Genomic DNA, 19,205 nt, shown 5'->3' on the forward strand with positions numbered 1-19,205 from the left:
TGAGTAGATAGGTAGATGAGCAGATGACAGATGAATTGATGGATACACAGATGGATGGATAGATGAACAGAGAGACAAATGATGGATGATGCATTGATAATGGTAGATGGACAGATGGAAGTATGGACTGATATATTACATATGGATGTCGTGCTGAAACATTCAGATATACACTCAATCAGGCCATGGTTCCTTTTGGTGCCACTGACTTTTCTTTATTCAAATTTTTATCTGGTTTTCTCCAGTCCTCTCAAAGGCACAACTGATTAGCCATAAAATCAAGACAAATGTGATTTCTCCCCACCAAAGTCTACCTCCAGAAAGCAGGTTCTACCATGTGGTGATGAGGGAGGGGTGTGCACAGGGCACGGGAAGAGTATTTAGTTCTGGCTTCATCTTCAGAAAGTGCCTCCAACCTAGACTTTGGATTTTATCTCCAAAAGAAGTTAAATATGTAGTCATAGAGATACACCAACAGGATTATAAGGAGGATGAAGTCCATTACACAGCCAGGTCAAGAGAAGGCTCAAAATGTCTCATGATTTTTGTTACCCTGCTTTGACCTTTGTCAATCAAGTGGAAGTTTAAAATAAAACAGTGGTCCAGGTCTCCCTCTGTCTCTCAGCAAAAAGGAAAGGTACATTCGTCATTTACAAGAATGAAACAAACTCAAAGATATATTCCTGTCTTTAAATTACTGAGCATCAATATTCCTCAACAGGACATTTGAAATTGGAAATGGGGTAGAAAATGTGGTGGAGTCAAAAGAAAGAAACCAAACAAATTAACAGTTAAAGTAGCAATGCCAACCAATGAAAATGATTCGCCTACCATGTTCCAGATAAGAGGGCGTACCTTCCGAGGGGTCAAGCCTCCGAGCCCTCCGCCCGTGCTTGGAGTTATTATGGACAAACATGTTATCAGAGACTGCCAGGACATGGCCATCCACATTGACTGTCGTAGACACCACGACCTGGGGACAGAAGAGAGAGATGAATGAACATTTTCATATAAAAGCATGGAGGGTAATAAACTCAAGTTAAATAAATAACAGCTGGGAGCTGCAGAAAATTGCATAGCTATTTCACATAATAACCGGTGCTTATGCTGTACAAGTCTAACAAGAGCAGCTATTGATGAGTGGGTCTTTGGCATGGAACGCTTTTGATGCAGTTTTAAGTAAAATTGCACAGTTTATAGTTATACAGCAGAAGGTACACTGTTAACCATAATTTTAACAAGAGGATCTTTATTAGCATATTTTTTTTACACAAGGGTGGTTGTGTTTCACCTAAATTACCCTTCAGTTTAGACACTGAAGCAGATATCACAGTTGATCATGCAAATAAAAAATCTTTTGAATCTCTAAAATATCCCCCTCACCCCCACCCAATGGTGTCAGGGTTAAGAGGATAGAGAAATGAAAAAAGAGAGGCTACAGTAAGAGCCGGGATATGGCTTTCTCTCTTGGGGGTCTTTTTGGGGGGTTTCTTGGACTTTTTTCTTCCACATTTGGTTCAGTTACTCAGATCAAAGTCCCCCCACCCTTGCCACCATCACCACCTCTACTCCCAAAAAATAAAACCCTGTTCAGTAAGGTTCTTAGATCTGTGTTTCAAAGCAAAATAAAACAACTGGTAGCACCGGTCCAAAGTACCACCCAGTTACCCTGGCTGCCTCAGAGTCTGACGCTGAGCCCGTTTTGCCAAAAGGGACGTGGGCAGAGGTGTTTTCTTGGAGAATTTTGACTAAAACAATGAGAAAGGAATGACCTACACTTCTCCTTATATGAAATGGGGGAGAGGATTAAAAGCGAAACCCACAGAGATATGTTTATTCATGCGACCTCTTACAACCAAATATAATAATTGTCTGTAATTGCAGCTTCGGCTCCCACCTCGTGCTTTGACATGGGAAACAGCAATCAGCCGGCTCCCGTTTAATCCACCTATTATGTTGACTAATTAACTTTGCTCGACAGTTTATTTCTTCCTCCATTATCAGCCCCTGTCAGCCGCAAGCACCCCGCAGCATCGGGGGGGACCTCGGGCTCTTTGATTGATCACCGATAGATTGACATGCAGATTAATTTAATTAGAATCACCTCACTTGAGAAATGAAAGACAATGGCAAGAGGGCTAATAGATCTGCTCTCATAATGAGGCGAGCCTCCAGAGCCAGGGCTGAAGATTTCTGATTTATTTTGCTCAATTCCCCAGTTGCTTGGAAAAGACTGGCGCTCTAATTGTTCTTGGTTTTGAGAGGCATTAGCCTCTGAAGAGGTGAGACACTGTACAAGGACTGGCACACACTGAGGAAACCGCCTCCCCGAGTTGGCGGAAGGGGGCGCTGGATTCTTGTCTTGGGCAACCCCGCAGTTTCATCACCCGAGTTGGGCAGAGGGGAAAATGCTCGGCTTTGGCCGGAGCCTGCAAACTGTCGGCCCTGCCCAACACATTGGACCCTTTGTGGACCCTCTATGCCCACCAACACTGGCCAAACTTAGAAGTTCCACTGTTCCCCACTTAGACCTCAGAGCATCCTGGCAAAATATGGCGGATTCTCTCCACCATAAAGCCCACAGCCCCCGCCTGCTCAAAGATGGCAACAAACCACAGGCGGTGCGCACACTGCTCCCCATAGATCATGGGGTGTGGTGATTTGATTGGATGTTTTTTTCTTCTAGGCCCTCACCTGTGCCCACCTGAGGCCCTGCTCCTTATACCAAGCCCACAGTCTCTCTCAGACCCAGATGCAAAAGTGAGGCCACAGGCCTGTGGTCATCCTGCCTTCCAGAGCAAACTGCAGGGAGGGCTTCCATGGCATCCCCTAAATCCTCCCTTGGGGTCCTCACCTTGACTTCCAACAGCAGCTGGGCCATCCCCTGATTTTATTTTTTAACTCTTTTATTAAAATGCAAAGTAAACCCTTGAGAGCGTTCTCCTTAGTCATCAGGAAACTCAAAATCCCCACTCGGGCTAGTCATTCTTGGAAGGAGGTTAGTTTGAAGGAGTCCTTTGAAGAGTGGTTCTTCATTATTGACCAACCAGCTCTGGCACAGCCTGAAGCTTATGGGTGCATCTCATTAACTGTAGGCTACTTTAAAAGAAGAAAGAGACGGAGGACGAAGAGGAGAAGAAATCCGTCTCTTATTTCTAAAGAATATCATGTGTATCATATGCGCTGGAAATGTCCATATTATTAGAGGCAACAGAAACTCGTGGGTTTTTTTGTTTTGTTTTGTCTTTTTTTTTTTTTTTTAGGTAGGGAGATGATTTCGTGGGCCATCTACAATTATATAACAGGGCTCGGTCTTTCAAAGAAATTTTGATTTACTACGAGACCACAATTGAGTGGTCACTGGAGACGTTAGCTGAAGAAACTATAAAAGGAATCCCAAACGGTAACTGTTTCCAGTGTCAGGAAGTACAGAAAGTGGTTATTCTAGACGTCTGTCCTAAGAGAAAAAAAAAAAAAAAGCAATGACAATTCACCACGCACCTGTAAGACAGACAAAGCGCTACAGGCTCAAGGCTTAAAATATTCAGAATCACTTAAAGACATTTTCATCTAATTCTTACAGTGAACAAAAAAATGACACAAGCTCGTGAGGAACAAAACACTGTAGCCTCTAGGACTTTTTTCTTGGAAAGAGAAGGATCACCAAGACCACGAGTGTAACGAAAACACTTCCCCGAAAGACTGATTCAAACTGGAGAAAGACAACACAGAGAGAGGCTCCTCATGTTTTTAATTTCTTGAAAATAAACACCCAATATGTTTTGGGGGTATTTATTTTCAAAAACTAGAACATATAATACATTTTAACTTCCGTATTCCCCAAATAGTTTCTCTCATCCCAATTTGGAAATGATCAGGATATATTTAAGTAAAATATAGGCTTAAATTAATCCACCAAGCAAATTGTAAATTTAAAATTAAAGAACCCCTCTAACTGTGAAATGCAAAGGGGCACTGGAGTGTCCTTTAAAAAAACAGGCCCGTGGTAGGAGGGAAAAGGGCCTTTACAGTTTAACACAAGATTAATGAGGTGCTGACATATTCGTGCAGGCAAGGGGACAGGCAGGCCTGCCAAATCTGCAACCTTCCCGAAGTTTGTCAACAAAGCACAGCTTGAATTTGGGACAGATAAACATGGAAAATGATTTTACGTTTGGACTCGACCACCCCTTCCCTCTCTACCCACTTCTTCATTCTCCTGCCCAGGGAAAGACACGAAGGGACCATGAGGAGCAGGTATATTTAGAATTTTATGACATCTGTTCTAATCAAATCTTCAGACTCCAGACTGCCCTGTCCGATACAGTAACCATGCACAGACGGCTATTTAAATTTAAACAAATTAAGTGAAAATTTTAAATTCCATTCTTTCTGAGTCTCCACATTTCAAGTGATCAGTAGTCACACGTGGCTAGAGGCTACTGCATTGGATGGGGCAGATACAGACACGCCCACCATAGCAGAACGTTCTGCTCAGTGCCGCTGTGGAATGGTTAGATCTCCTAACCTAAGTATTAGTCTAAGTGACCACGTTTGGGGTTGTACCCACACATATTTTCTTGGAATCAAATTTCTTTTTGGGGGTGGGGCATAACTTTTTAATATAGCAATCCAGGGGCGTGCTGATGAACACCCAGCATGTTCCGTGGTCCCTCTATCTGAGTTCAGCGGTCCAGGTGAAAGCATTCAGTGTGCAGGAAATGAAAAGAGCAGGAGAGACATCTGCAGCCGCCATGGACAATGGAGATTTTATACTGACAGCTTCAATTTCTTGGCTCATCTCAGTGGCTCAGAATCTTCTCTGTTATATCCTGAATTGAGATATCCCTAAAGATTATTTTTACTATTTCTTCTCCTCTATTTAGAATAAGAAAAAAAAATTCAGCACAAACTTTGTGATTCTTAATTCCCAAGCTTTCCTGATTGATGGGATGTCTGGTCAGGTTAACCTCCGTAAGCCCTCACTGTCCCGGACTCTCCAATGGAAATAATAACAGCAGCGAACTCATAAGGTTTCTGTGAGGCTGACATTATAGGAAGTGCCCAGTTTGGTTCCGGGTTCATACTGAGCACTCAACAACATTAGTAATAATACTTTTATGGAAATTGCTGGTATAGATGTTGGTGAGGTTCAACAAAAAGTTCTAGGGAATGTGCTGGGCTGATAATCCAAAACCTCTTGACTGTCATAGAGGACCCAGCATAAACTGTTACTCTGAATTAAAAGATACACAAAAATTATTTCTTCTATGTCCACTGCTTTATCAGTCTAACAATGAAATCATTTTGAAGACCTTTGCGCTCACAACACATGACTATATAATTTAGGCCTCTTGTGAATTGCAAGTGTTACCGGTTTCTGTAATTTTGCTTTCTGGAACCTATCTTCATCTTAGCCTGTTACATTCTAGGCTTGAAACTAAATGAACTCTTACATGGCTGGGGGTTTGGGGGGAGGTAGAAGAGGGTGAAGGGGGATAAATGGTGATGGAGGAAGACTTGACTTGAGGGGGTGAACACACAATGTGATGTGCAGAGATGTGTTGTAGAACTGAACACCTGAGACCTGTATAATTACATGAACCAGTGTCACCCAAAATAAATTCAATTTTCAAAAAAGTCTATAAATAAGACATCCTGTTGATTCAGTCTACAGCTACTGATACTTCATAGGAATGAAGGGTTTCCATGTGAGTGTGGCTGTCGGTTAGTATTTCCTCCCTGTCGTCCCCAGGCTGTCCCTCCTCCCTTTAGATCAGGCAGGAGGACCGGGTTTGTCCCGACTACATTGTCTAAGATCCATGAAGCTCACTTTAGAAGTGAAGAATAGATTACTGTTTGCCAAGAGTGAGGGACAGAAGCAAGGTGGATATGGCTGCCATAAAAAGATGACAGAGGGATCCTGGTGGTGGTGGAAATGCCCAAAATCTTCACTATGGTGACAGATACACAGACCTACACATCATAACATTTTATAGAAAACACATACTCCCACATACACAACTGACAAGTAAAATTAGAGAAATCTGAATAAGATGGTGGATATATCAATGTTCAATATCCTGTATGAAGAGTATAGAGAACATTATAATAGTGTACAACATTTTTTAAATTATTATTATTATTATTGAGGACTAGTTAAAGGGCACATGGAATCACTCTATATTAATTCACACAACTGCAGGTGAGTCGGCAATTATATCAATACAAATTCAACTAAATAAAAGGCATCAGCAATCAGGATGTCTTTCAATAAGTGAAAGGATGTATAAAACTGGTAGTCTATAGAAGGGAATATTATACAGCAATAAAAAGGTGAGCTATCAAGCCATGAAAAGACCCAAATGAACTTTAAATGCATATTGCTAAATTAATGTAGCCAATCTGGAAAGACTTCATACTGTATGATTCCAAAGATCAGCGGCTATCAGGAGTTTGGGAGATGGGAGAGAAGGCTGAACAGGTGGAGCAAAGGGGATTTTAGAGCAGTGAAACATTCTAGATCAGGGGTAGTCAACCTTTTTATACCTACTGCCCACTTTTATATCTCTGTTAGTAATAAAATTTTCTAACCACCCACCGGTTCCACAGTAATGGTGATTTATAAAGTAGGGAAGTAACTTTACTTTATAAAATTTATAAAGCAGAGTTACAGCAAGTTAAAGCATATAATAATAATTACTTACCAAGTACTTTATGTCGGATTTTCACTAAGTTTGGCAGAATAAATCTTTATAAAACAACTTACTATAGTTAAATCTATCTTTTCTATACTTTGGTTGCTCCGCTACCACCCACCATGAAAGCTGGAACGCCCACTAGTGGGCGGTAGGGACCAGGTTGACTACCACTGTTCTAGATGATACTTTCATGGTGGATATATATCATCCTACATCTGTCCAAAGACTATGTAATATAAGGAGTAAACACCAGTATAAACGGTGAATTTCAGTAGACCATAACCTATCAATATTATTAGGACATCAACTATAACAAATGTATCACACTGATGTAAGATGTTAACAGGAGAACCAGGGGAATCTATGGGAATTCTCTGTATTTTCTCCTCAATTTTCTGTAAACCCCAAATGACTGCTCTACAAAATAAAGTCCATTTCATCGAACTTCTACCCTCCACCCCACACAGCCCATATTCCACACCCTCCCTGTTTGCTGAACCACTCACTGGAGACTCCCGCAACGTTAGTCATAAGAAGCCCAAGAGATCAGCCATTCCAGTGGCTTCTAACTAAAGAGTTTTCAAAGGAAGTCATGGGGACAACACTAAAGAGAAGGATTCCTAAACCCAACCATAACAAGGCTGCATACAAAAGCATCTATCTGGTAATTGTCCTTTGTTGCTATGGGATCAGATCATCTCCATAGGGAAACACTGGTTATCTCACACACACGGGAAGCTCTGGATTGATGGTTTCACATGGCTTCGATTATTTTAAAATAAAGAGGGTGAATCTTACTTCATAAGTGCCATTAGGTTGAAAAATATGTCATCACATAACGGTTGTAAGCAAAAACAGCAAAAGAAATCCCCGGTAGATATGACATTGTCAATTTACCCAATGCTTCCTTTCACAGCTTGAAAAACTGGGACCCGAGAGGTTTAAAAAAAGTCCTCGGCCCTGGCCGGTTGGCTCAGTGGTAGAGCGTCGGCCTGGCGTGCGGAAGTCCCGGGTTCGATTCCCAGCCAGGGCACATAGGAGAGGCGCCCATCTGCTTCTCCACCCCTTCCCCTCTCCTTCCTCTCTGTCTCTCTCTTCCCCTCCCGCAGCCAAGGCTCCATTGGAGCAAAAGATGGTCCGGGCACTGGGGATGGCTCCTTGGCCTCTGCCCCAGGCGCTAGAGTGGCTCTGGTGGTGACAGAGCGATGCCCCAGAGGGGCAGAGCATCGCCCCCTGGTGGGCGTGCCGGGTGGATCCCGGTCGAGTGCATGCGGGAGTCTGACTGCCTCCCCGTTTCCAGCTTCAGAAAAATACAAAAAAAAAAAAAAAAGTCCTCAAGGTCCTAGGACAAATTTGGAGCAGAGGCAAGCCTGAAAGGAAACTTCCAGACTCCACAACAGCTTCTGGTCTTTCAATACTCTCCTGGCTTACGTCTTCTCTCCCTTGGCCCTCCTGGTGCTGTCCAGTACACATTTCCGGTGTCTACACAACTGACTACGCTTTAAGTATTATTTACATAAAAAATGGTCTGCAGCAGTAAGGTCTTCATTAACTTTGCCCTTTAAAATATCCTTTGCCGAGAGGGAATGAGATATTCTCTAAAACCTGCCTGGCTGCAAGGTTCTATCTGGTTGAAAGATCCCAAATAACTCATTAAAAATTATGGAGGACGCAGGAACCTACAGGATGTAATGGAGTGAAACCGAATGAAATCCACACTTAAAGGCTCAAGGCAAAAATATCTCTTAACAGTAAGACAGGAATAGTTATTTCTAAATCCTCAGATACATATTCTAAGCTAATTAAGACCGCTGGAAACTAGACTCAGCTTCTGTCTGCTGATCTGATACTTGTTCAACATGCAAAGGGTCTGTCAGTGATCTGAACCATGTCTTTCCCTCTCTGGATCAGGATGCTGTTGTTAACTCTTGATGGAGTCATTCGCATCTAACTGGTGCTCTCCATTTATGTGATTCTACTGGCCATTTTAAGCAGAAGTAAGCCAAAACAGGCAGAACTGCCACGCATGCTCTCGACCAATGGGACTGTGGCACATGGAGGTTGAAGTTGAAAGAAAATAGCATGTTGGTCAACAGCTTAGATTCCAGGGTCAGATAGTCCTGAGTTTGGATCCCAACCCTATCACTTGGTAACCTTAGATAAGTCACTACTTCATCATAGCAATACATTCTGAGCCTGCTATGTGCCGGGCATTATTCTAAGTTTTAGAGAAGCAGCAATAAGCAGGACAGATAAAATATTTGCCCATAAAGAGCTTAGTTCTTATCAGGGGTGGAACAGGGTTTTCAGACAATAAGTAGAGAAGCAATGAAAGCAAATTTTGGAATGTGAAATGTTCTAAGAAGAAAATAAAGGGGGGAGTGGATAATGCCTCAGTGGGAGCTATTAATGATTGAGTGATTAAAGAAAGTATCTCTGGGAGTGGGGGTATTTTAGCAGGAATCTGAGTAATAAGAAGTATCCATCCAGCCAACGAAGTAAGAGAATTTTCCAGGGAAATTCAGAATAGCAAGTGCAAAGATCCTGAGGCAGGAATGAATTTGGTGTATTCAGGAAAGAGAAATAAAGGAAGGCCAATATGCTGGTTTGGAGCAAAGTAAACCAAGGAAAGAGTGACACAAAAACAAGTAAAATCAATGTGTAGAACACACAGTACTCCAGTGTCTGACACATAATAAGAGCTCGGTAAGTTATAACCGAAGAGTGACAGACTATCCTATCTTTTGTTGGGAAACCTCAGGAAGTAGTGGCATCCTCAGAACCAATAGCCATTGCCAACACTGATCAAACCCAACGCTTTCATGTGTATCCTTTGATGCATTTTACTTTTCTTTTTCCACTAACGTCTATATTTAATGGAGGAATTTATTTCCTCTAAGTGCAGGGCTACCACTCAACAAATTCAGTTCACATGGAACCCTTTCTCTGTGATGCATATTCTCTGCCAGGGCCCAGCATAAGGCTCATGCCAAGATACATATTTGCCCAATAAGCCATAATGGTTTAATATAGCAGGTTGAAAATCCATATTTGTATTTACCATGTTATGTGAATTAATCCTGTATTCTAAAACTATCATTAGAGCTGCTTTCAGTATAATTAGTCAGCACGGTGTGTCTTGAAATTATTCTGTATGAGCAGAGTGATTGCAGCTTGGGCCCCCAGCATTCTGTTGGTAAAGAATTTAATTGCAAAATGTGCTGTTTGTCAAAACAATATAAGGCAGGGGGTGAGGGGTGGTGGGAAAGAAAGGCAAGGGATGGCAGTGTTTTCTTCTTTAGTTAAGTGCCTTTCCAAGCAGAGTGAAAAGTAGAGGGGTTGGGCAGGTATTTGAAGAATCCTTTAATGATATCTTACAGTTATGAATAAACAAGGATCCTCCAAAATTCATTGAATTCAGCAACAAGCACCACCCCCTAAAAAAGAATAAATAAATAAAAAGGCAGAGAGTTGCCTTTTAATGGCACTTCCCATGTCAACATTCTAAAGAGAACACACACATTTTGGTTGGAATTTGGGGTAAACTTCCCGGAGGTTTCTGCTTGTCTTCTATTACCCCCCCCCCCCCCCGCCCCGCAAACGACTGAGAAGTGAAGGAAGAGTTTGCACATCCTCAGAGAAACATGAAATCAGGGCTTGCTGTTCTCTCTGCTCGGGAAATTCTCCTGGCTCCTCTCGGGATGATTTAGTCTTACCCTTTAGCTCTGAGCTTAAGTGTTATCTCCTCAGAAGCTTTTCTGGCCACCTTCCTTTGAGTAGGTTCCCGTCACCCATCCCACACTGTTATTCTCCCTCATAATGTCCTGTTTAATTTTGTATAGCAATAGTAAACGATTTTTAATGATCTACAACTATGAATTTGTACACCTTGTGGAAGCTGGCATTAACTGCTCTGCATACATCTATTTGCTCTTCTTGGGCTGCACAACCAGGCATCTGCAGACCTCCCGTGGTTGTTATATACGGCCATGTGACAGACTCTTAGCCAGTGGAATGTGAGCAGATTCGACAAGGATCATTTCTAAGCCCAGGGTTTTAAGAAGTCCATCTGTTCCCTCTATGCACTCTCTGCCCTTCAGCTGGATGGATGGAGGCAGCTAGGTCCTAAAGGAGAGCAGAGACACAAAACAAAAAGAGCCCGGTCCCCTTATCACTTTCTGGACAAGATCCACTCTCCAATGGGAACACCTGCCTTATACCATTATGTGAGCAAGAAATAACCTTTCTTCGTACGCAAGCCATTGCCAATTCTTTGGTCTATTTGTTACAGCAGCTAGTATAATCCTAAGTAATAGACCCCCAATGAGAACACAAGTTTCATTAGGACAAACACTCCGTCTTTCTTGTTCATCACAATCTACTCACAGCCTACCACATCAATAAATACTCCTGAGTGCAGGTACGCACGAATGAATGAATATATCTTGCATTTATATTCATATGCAGTCACAGATCTAACATTTATACATCGATGTGGATTTACAGCCGGTGGAGAAACTTTGTGGGAGAGATGAGGTGAATTTGGAAATGTGCGCTTTACTTCACAGCCTCCAGGTGTTATGGTGTCTGCTGAGATGACAGATTGAACCCACTTCTTGTTCCTCCCCTCGCCACCCTCATAATGCCAGCCCCAACAAGGAAAGCTATTGATAAGGATTTAAATCTTAACCTTGAATTGTCTAGCTCCTGTCAGTTAAAGACCAGACCCGTGACATGGTTTTAACACAGTCCTGTGACATTAGCATCTTTTTAGTGTCAAGATGAAGAAACAGGCTCATTTAGTCACAGTGAATTTCTTCCTGTCATGAGCTGTTTCCATCCCTCACTCCTCCCCACCTTCTCCCTTCCTCCCCACACCCACTAGAACTGAATGAAGCCTGTATCCACTGTTGTAGTTAAGCAAGTTTGTTACCCTAACCACAGCCTGGGGATTTCAAAAGAAAACATCCATTGTAAATTAAAAAAAAAAAAAAAAAAGATTGTACCAGATTTTCTACAAGGTCTATTCCATACTGCCTTAAAAGTATGAACACAGTCAAGCTCTGCGGAAAGTGATTAATTTCTTGAAAACGCTAAGGTCGCACTAATTGACATGGCCTGTGTAATTAAGCAGTCTCTGTTTACACACCAAAAGCTGAGCCACTGAGAGGCTAAGCCTGCTTGACAGAATGTCTTTACGTGTCAAGAGATCAACATCCTTTCTCATGTCCTCCTCAGTCACCTACACAGGCCCCCAATTGCTGTTCAGAGGGGATGCACGCTGGCACGGCTGTGTGAAGATCAGGCTGGCCCGAGAAGCATACAAAACAGAATAAGAGAAAAACAGCACCCGTGACAACTGGAAAGAGCCCACTCAATAGGCAGGAGAGCGCGTTTTCAATCAGACGTCTCCAGGTCTCAGATGTTCAATAGGACAGAGAAAAGACAGCGGCGAGATGGGAAGAGTAATCCAGTTTCCTCGTGCCAAAAGGACACTCTCCCATGCTCCCTCGGGCAACAGCCACATAAAAATATTTGAAACCAACTTCCCAATGACTGGACTATGCGAAAAAGAATGGAGATTATAAGTCTTGTTCACTGGGAACCTTCGACCGCTGTCCTCCGTGACGCACCCCCATCAGTCAGAGTAGCTGCAGGGAAGACTGATCTTCCGCCTCCTGGTTCAGCCTGAAGACCTGGGAACCTCAGTACGATTTCTTGACAAGTACTCTGAGATGCCACTTCACTCTGAGGGGCCACTTCACCCAGGCTCTGTCTAGGTAAGAGGTCTTTCTCGCCCTAGAAGACTGGCCGCAACCTCCACAGCTTCAGTGGCACTCAGGCAGTCCTCCGACTAAGAGCTCCTTCTCCTAAAGCTCACACAATTACAGACTGGCTGACACTGTAGCTCTGTTCAGAAACAACGCTCCCGTTCCTCCTCTTCCACACAGCTCGAACCTCTGCCTGGCGAACTCTGGTAGTATTCCAATGTTCTTTATGCAGTGGTATCCGTAGGCTCTATTAGGGCATATACCTCTATTCAAAACCCCTCCTTAGCTTTGCCGAGATTCCAGCATATATTCATGGGTTGCCACTGTGGCTCTCAGACATTGAGAGACCTCACTAGGTCTCAGCCAACAGACTCTGGTCAAGTTCTTTACGGTTCCACAACATTAGATAACATCTGAGCCAGACTGGTTGGGTTAATGACTGCTTCACTCCTTACTAGATGTGTGACTTTGGGCGAATTGCTTAACTTCTCTAAACCTCAGTCTCCTCATCTGTGAAATGGGAATAACCCATATTTAAACATTCCTAACAGGGATATTGTGAACATAAAAACGATAACTCAGATAAAACATTTAACATAATATCTCTCACATAAGTACCCAATAAATGTTAGCCTTATCATCATCATCACCATTATGGCCAATGTCCATAGATGTACCTACATGGTACATCTACGTACATGTATGTACATATAAGGTACATACAATACATGGACACATATAATTATACACATGTATATGGAACACACTGAATAAAGACACAAATAGATCATCTCCCAAGCACTTAATGCAGTTAGGAATGAAACAAGATAGGGAACATAGGAAGAGATGCCAGCTTGGGATGGGTCACAAGAGGAGAAAAAAAGGAGGATAACAACTGAGTTTGGGGCTCAATGAGTTGAAATTCATAGAAACATCCAGCAGGCAGCTGGTGGCTGGGTCTGACTCAGAACGCCAGGTCTCACGGTACCTGACTCAAGAGTTCTCAATGTCCAAAAGAGCGGTTAAGATGCGGGAGATGGAGAAGATACTCAAGAGATCCCAGAAAGTGGAAAAAGGTCTGAATCTCAAAGGAAATTTAGGGAACACCAACATTTACAGGAGGGCAGACAAAGGGCATCCCTTGGAAGGGACTGTGAATGAATGATTGTTGTTATGAAACCACAACAATGGACCCGAGAAGGCTGGAGTGGCGATCAGCATGAAATGATGCCAGGAAGCACAGGAGGAAACAGTCACGAAAGAAACAAGACTGAATGAAAAATGGAAAGGAAGGGAAGTCTGAACTCTATTAAGGCAATTCATCCATTCTCTGATTGCATAAATATCCATGTGCATGCCTGACCAGGCGGTGGCGCAGTGGATAGAGCGTCCTACTGGGATGCTGAGGACCCAGGTTCGAGACACCGAGGTCGCCAGCTTGAGCACAGGTTCATCTGGTTTCAGCAAAACTCACCAGCTCGGACCCAAGGTTGCTGGCTCAAGCAAGGGGTTACTCTGTCTGCTGAAGGCCCGCGGTCAAGCACATATGAGAAAGCAATCAATGAACAACTAAGGTGTCGCAATGCACAACGGAAAACTAATGATTGATGCTTCTCATCTCTCCATTCCTGTCTGTCTGTCCCTGTCTATCCCTCTCTCTGACTCTCTGTCTCTATAAAAAAAAAAAAAAAAAAAAAATCCATGTGCCTCCATGCATAAGACCACGTGTTAATTGTGTAAAATGACAATTAATGAAATATGTAGTGTACACTGACAGAAAACGAGTCAGTACTCATTCTGTCATAGGCTCCCTCAGTCCTCTCCCAGGAAGGAGCAAGTGAGTGTTTTAACAAAGCAGGTTAAATCTGAGCTGCAGTAAGGAATTTGTTACTGCAAATCAGGAAGAGATACAGCTCTGCAACTCAAACAGTGACTCTGTGTGGCCAAGGTAACTGCCCCACTGAGAGACATCCACCTACTATAGGACCAGATGGAGAATCATAGGAAAGAGCACTGTCAGGGTTCAGATGAATCCTATGTATTAGAAGGACAGTATGGACCTGTCATGCACCTCCATGCCCTAGAGAAAGAGTGCACCCTTTGAGACAGAATGATTGTCACCAAGACAAGTCTGTCAGCGGTCATCAAGTATAGGACTGAACCAGTAATTCTCAACCAGGGGTAACTTCGCACCCCCACCACAACCAGGGAACACTTGACAAAGTCTAGAGATATCTTGGTTTCTTGGTTTGTTATGACTGGGGGAGGGGGGTGTCTCTACTGGCATCTAGTGGTAGAGGCTAGCGACAACTGCTACACATCCTACAATTGCAGGACAAATCATTCCCCCCAACACCCTCACACACCCTCCCCTACAAAGGTTTGTCCAGTCTAAAATGTGCACTGTGCCCCGGCTGGAAAAGCCTTGTCCTGAAATAATGACCCAGCTTTAGCTTATCTCAAGTATTTTATCCAAAGGCTAACATTTTTATTTTATCATTTGCAAGTTACTTACACATGCTAAACGTTGTCTTTCTTTCATATGTTGTAAAATAAACAGAATCATCATTTTCACTCCATTTTACAGTTGAGGAAACTGAGGCTTTCCAGAAATCTAGCTTATGCCTCCTCATCTCAGTAGCCCTGCTACTAAACCAAAGAGTAACTCTTTTGTCTGTGAAAGTAATACTTCCTAGACTTAAAAATAACAGACTGAGTTGGTTTCTCATCTCGTATAAGAGCTACGTTCCTATAAGTCAAGGCTTTCAGACATTTTACTAGCAGGTCCTGTGAGGGCAAACAAGTCCCCAGCAGTCATACACAAATTTTCTTTTAGGTTCCCAATGTCTCCAAAGTCCGCCTCTAGCTCTGCTGGCCTGAGAAGCACAGCAAAGTTGGTCCGGATCTTCATAAGCCATTTAGTCATGTCTATTAGACATGAATTGGTTCATACCTGGTTACGACTAACCCAGGCTTGCTCAAACGAGATAAGGGGCACATCTCAAGGCCAAAGCAAGCTACAGAAGAGTTTATATTCAACCTCACGTCTCAAGACACTTCCCATGTCACCCTCGAAAGCTGACTCCAATTCAGCACAAAATGTCCTGTGTGGGAATAAGCGTGCTCAAGTCTACCAACTTGGGATCAGAAGCTAGCTATAAGGAACATTGAGGGGGGTAGGAATCTAGGGGTTCTCACCATTCATCTCTGTCAGGACAAAATTTGGCAAGGCCAAAATGACTTTAGAGAAACACTTCAGACTCTCAAGGAGAGAATGTCTTCTTTCTACTGAACAGGTTTGTTAATGAGACAAGTAAGTCTCACCCCTTTAAAATAAACACTCATCTTGGAGAGCAAGAGATCTTGACATTCAAAAATCAATGCTCTGAATCATCCATTTTCTTTCTCCGTCAGAGACTGTGCAGCTAAAAATGTTCAATGGCCTCTCAGAGATCCTACATTTCAATCTACACTTAAAGCTGACTATACCTCAGAGCGTACTATAAGAACCATACAGATCATATGGGCAAACATACATATACGGGTCATTACTCTAATGGGGAAATTAACATTGACCATGCAAAAGCACTAGCCATGAAATTAAATAGAGAGGAACACGAGGTCCTAGAGCCTTGCTACTCAAGTGTGTTCCGTGGTATTGGCTTCACTTGGGAGCTTGTTAGAAATGTAGAATTTCCAGCCCATCCCAGTCCTCAATTAGCATTTTAACAAGATCCCCAGAGGACCCTTGACACTTTCAAGTCTGAGAAGCACCTATCTAGAACTTAACCACCTTTCCTAAAACCCAACCCACCACTCTGTGTCTTGGAAGTTAACATATTTGTTTTCACATCTTTTTCCTTTAGAAAAAAAATGTTTAATTATACAAGGCTAGCATACCACTTGTGCTTTAAATAGTGGCAGATCTGATGGACACTTGAGAACATTTACATGTGCTAGACCAGGGCATTTGTGAAACGGAACTGTCACCCATGTCTGTCTGGATGTGCCCTGCTTCATAAGGGGTCCATTTTTAATGATCATGATGACTAACAATTTTTCAAGGATGGAAGAGAAGAACAGAAAGAAAGGAAGAGAGAAGGTTGTAAATTCTAAAAACAGAACAAAACCCCTATTGACCAGTACTCTAGTTGGAAACCTTTAGGCAAAGGATTCCTTGTTTCTCTGCACTTCACTGAACCTGCAGTGCTTGACGCCTGTGAGTCTATTCTGGAAGCCAACCTAGGCCCAACCAGTGAACGCAGGTGGTGTGGTCCTCATTCTTCTCTAATAAAAACAACAAGTCCTGGAGAGCGGAGGCCTGGGGGACCAGGAGTCACACCTGCTCTCCACCTGGGGGAACAACTATATGTCTTCTTCTGCCTCACACTTTTTTTTTTACCCTCTCCTGACATTCATGTGATCGTTGAGATTTAAGGAAAACAAGACAGACCTACCTGGAATCTCCGCATGTCACGTGGGTTTCCTGCATTCTTTAGGCAATTTTGGTTACATTTGAGGAAAAATTTCAAGAAGAACCTGTGAAGAAACAAATGATCATCATTAGCGTTTCAATCCCAACACAGAAGGCGGACAAAAGTAGTAAGTTGCTTCTGGGTTGGGCATTTCATGCACATTTTCTGAAATATTCAAATGGCATTAGAACTGGTATTTTGTTTCAAGCTTTAGCCTTTGCTCCGCCTCCAAGCTGAAAACGGACATGCTCTCGGCGCTGCCAACAGATCTCACAAAAGAATGAAGCCCCCAAGGAAGTGCTTTCGCTCAGATGGGGGGAAAGTCTTTACCATAATTTAAGATAGGTTCCAATTGGGTATAATTGCCTGATAATTACTCATGGCCCCTAACAACACATAATTTAACTCCCGTACATTCACAAGTTATGACCCAGCAAAATATATGCTCGATGACACTTTTTATCTTAGCATCTCCAAATAATGTACCCTAGTTAGTAGTACCCATGAGGAGTATGTAGATGTAGGTAAGATTCACATATGGACTAAAGTCCTTTGGCTTCTTAAATATATCCTGTATGTGAGGTTCATTCGTTTTACTGGTAGGGTGACCAAAGGTCTCAATTTGCCAAGAACAATCTCAGTTTACACCAGCTATATTAGTGTATTAGTAGTACCCACTTTAACTTGTAAAATTGTCCTGTTATAGATGACAAATTAGACGGTTGCCCTATAACTTTCTGAGTTCTTGTGTCTCCATTGTTAACAAGTCCATCAGATAAAGAAAGAAGTAATCCCAGGGGTTCCTCTAGGACATGCATGCTGGCCACCTGCATGGTCTACACTTGCCATGGTTTGGGGAAGGAAGCATTTTAAAAGCTACGTGATGTTTTTCCTTTCCTTTCATTTTTTAGACCTGTGGATTTCAGGCCCAAATAATTTCCCACCATATCAGAATGCATTGAAATGCTGGTCAGTAACATTCTTGTAGGGATTTCCCCTTCTTCACCTTGACTCCACTTCAAGTCTGCATTAGACTTAATATCCCCAACTTGATACACATACTTCTTGAAAAACTCTCACACTAGGATGACTCAGTCTCAGTTTAGCTCTGAGCAGAAAGTCTACCAACCAAATAATACGGGGGTCCTCTGTAATGAGTGCGCAGCACAGAGACACCCCAAGTTTAACCAATTTCTGCATATTAAACTGAGACATGTGCCAGTTTGGGGGAAGCACCTCTCTCCAGCCTGGTCTCCTAGCAGCTGTCAAGAGGGGAGAATGGTATGGGAATAATACTCTATAAAGAGACAATAACATTGTCAACCAAAAATAAATAAATAAATTACATTTTAAAATGTAACTATTTTCCTAAAACGGCTCTTTCAACATTATGCAACATTCAACTGCCCATCGATAAAAGAAAGCTGAAAGTTTCTGAATAACGTGGCCCCTACCTCCATGTTTTTTTTACAGAGGCCAAAGTTTATCAGCCTTTTGTGAAAGTCATGACTCATGGAACACGGCAGAAGCCCAACTAGGTGAGATGAAATCTGGCTCTGGCTCCCCTTCCCCAGTACAAGGAGCCACGCTGTTGCTGTCGTTCAGGGAATCAGCCAGACCTGAATCGTGTACCTTTCCATTGGGTGGACTTGGGAAATGATGGGGGCTTGAGGGAGTGGTCACAAATCCTAAGTACCTTTGCTTGTCCCTTTCCTCTGAACTCTCGGAAGGCAAGTACTGGGTGGCCCTACTGATCACATATGGCTCCCAGAAACTATTCACATTCATAGAGCTCAAGACAGTGAATCTGCCATCTTGCTGGGGTTCAAGCCTACAGCCAACGAGAACTGAAATGTGAAAAACAGATGCTTCTTTCAGGCACAGCTAGTTGGAAGAACATACTTAAAAGGCATCCCATCCCAAGCCCCAGGACAGGGCCAATTCTCGCTCAGTTGACAGTGACAGTTGGTATGGTATTATGAAAAAGCCACAGCCTTTAGAAATACCCAGAATGGTGTTCACAATCGCAATTTGACAAGTAGTGCTGTGTGACTTTGGATAAGTAGTTGAACTTCTCTGAACCACATTTTCTTTATTTATAAATTGGGTATAGTAACAGTCCCTACCCTCTAAGGCAATTGTGAGAATTAACTGCAATGGTGTATTAACCTGGCACACGGTAACCATGGTGATGATGGAAGTAATAATGATGATGATAATGATGATGATGGCTTCATGTATCATAAGTGCCTACCTCA

General features: G+C 42.7%; 1 protein-coding gene across 8 annotated transcripts in view; it reads right to left on the reverse strand.

The window, feature by feature from the left end:
* EBF1 (EBF transcription factor 1) overlaps positions 1 to 19,205 on the reverse strand; it is a 389,332-nt gene that overhangs the window by 129,332 nt on the left and 240,795 nt on the right. For 4 of the 8 annotated variants that reach the window (XM_066273163.1, XM_066273159.1, XM_066273162.1 and 1 more), the window contains exons 7-8: positions 16,930 to 17,011; positions 856 to 973 (exon numbers count right to left, since the gene is read on the reverse strand). In XM_066273163.1, the coding sequence (XP_066129260.1) occupies positions 856 to 973; positions 16,930 to 17,011 (200 nt within the window). Of the gene's footprint in view, positions 1 to 831; positions 974 to 16,929; positions 17,012 to 19,205 lie in introns of all 8 variants that reach the window. The other 4 variants (XM_066273161.1, XM_066273157.1, XM_066273160.1 and 1 more) reach the window with 1 other exon arrangement.

This window comes from Saccopteryx bilineata, chromosome 4 (genome assembly GCF_036850765.1).
Source record: "Saccopteryx bilineata isolate mSacBil1 chromosome 4, mSacBil1_pri_phased_curated, whole genome shotgun sequence".
Taxonomy (NCBI): Eukaryota; Metazoa; Chordata; class Mammalia; order Chiroptera; family Emballonuridae; genus Saccopteryx; species Saccopteryx bilineata.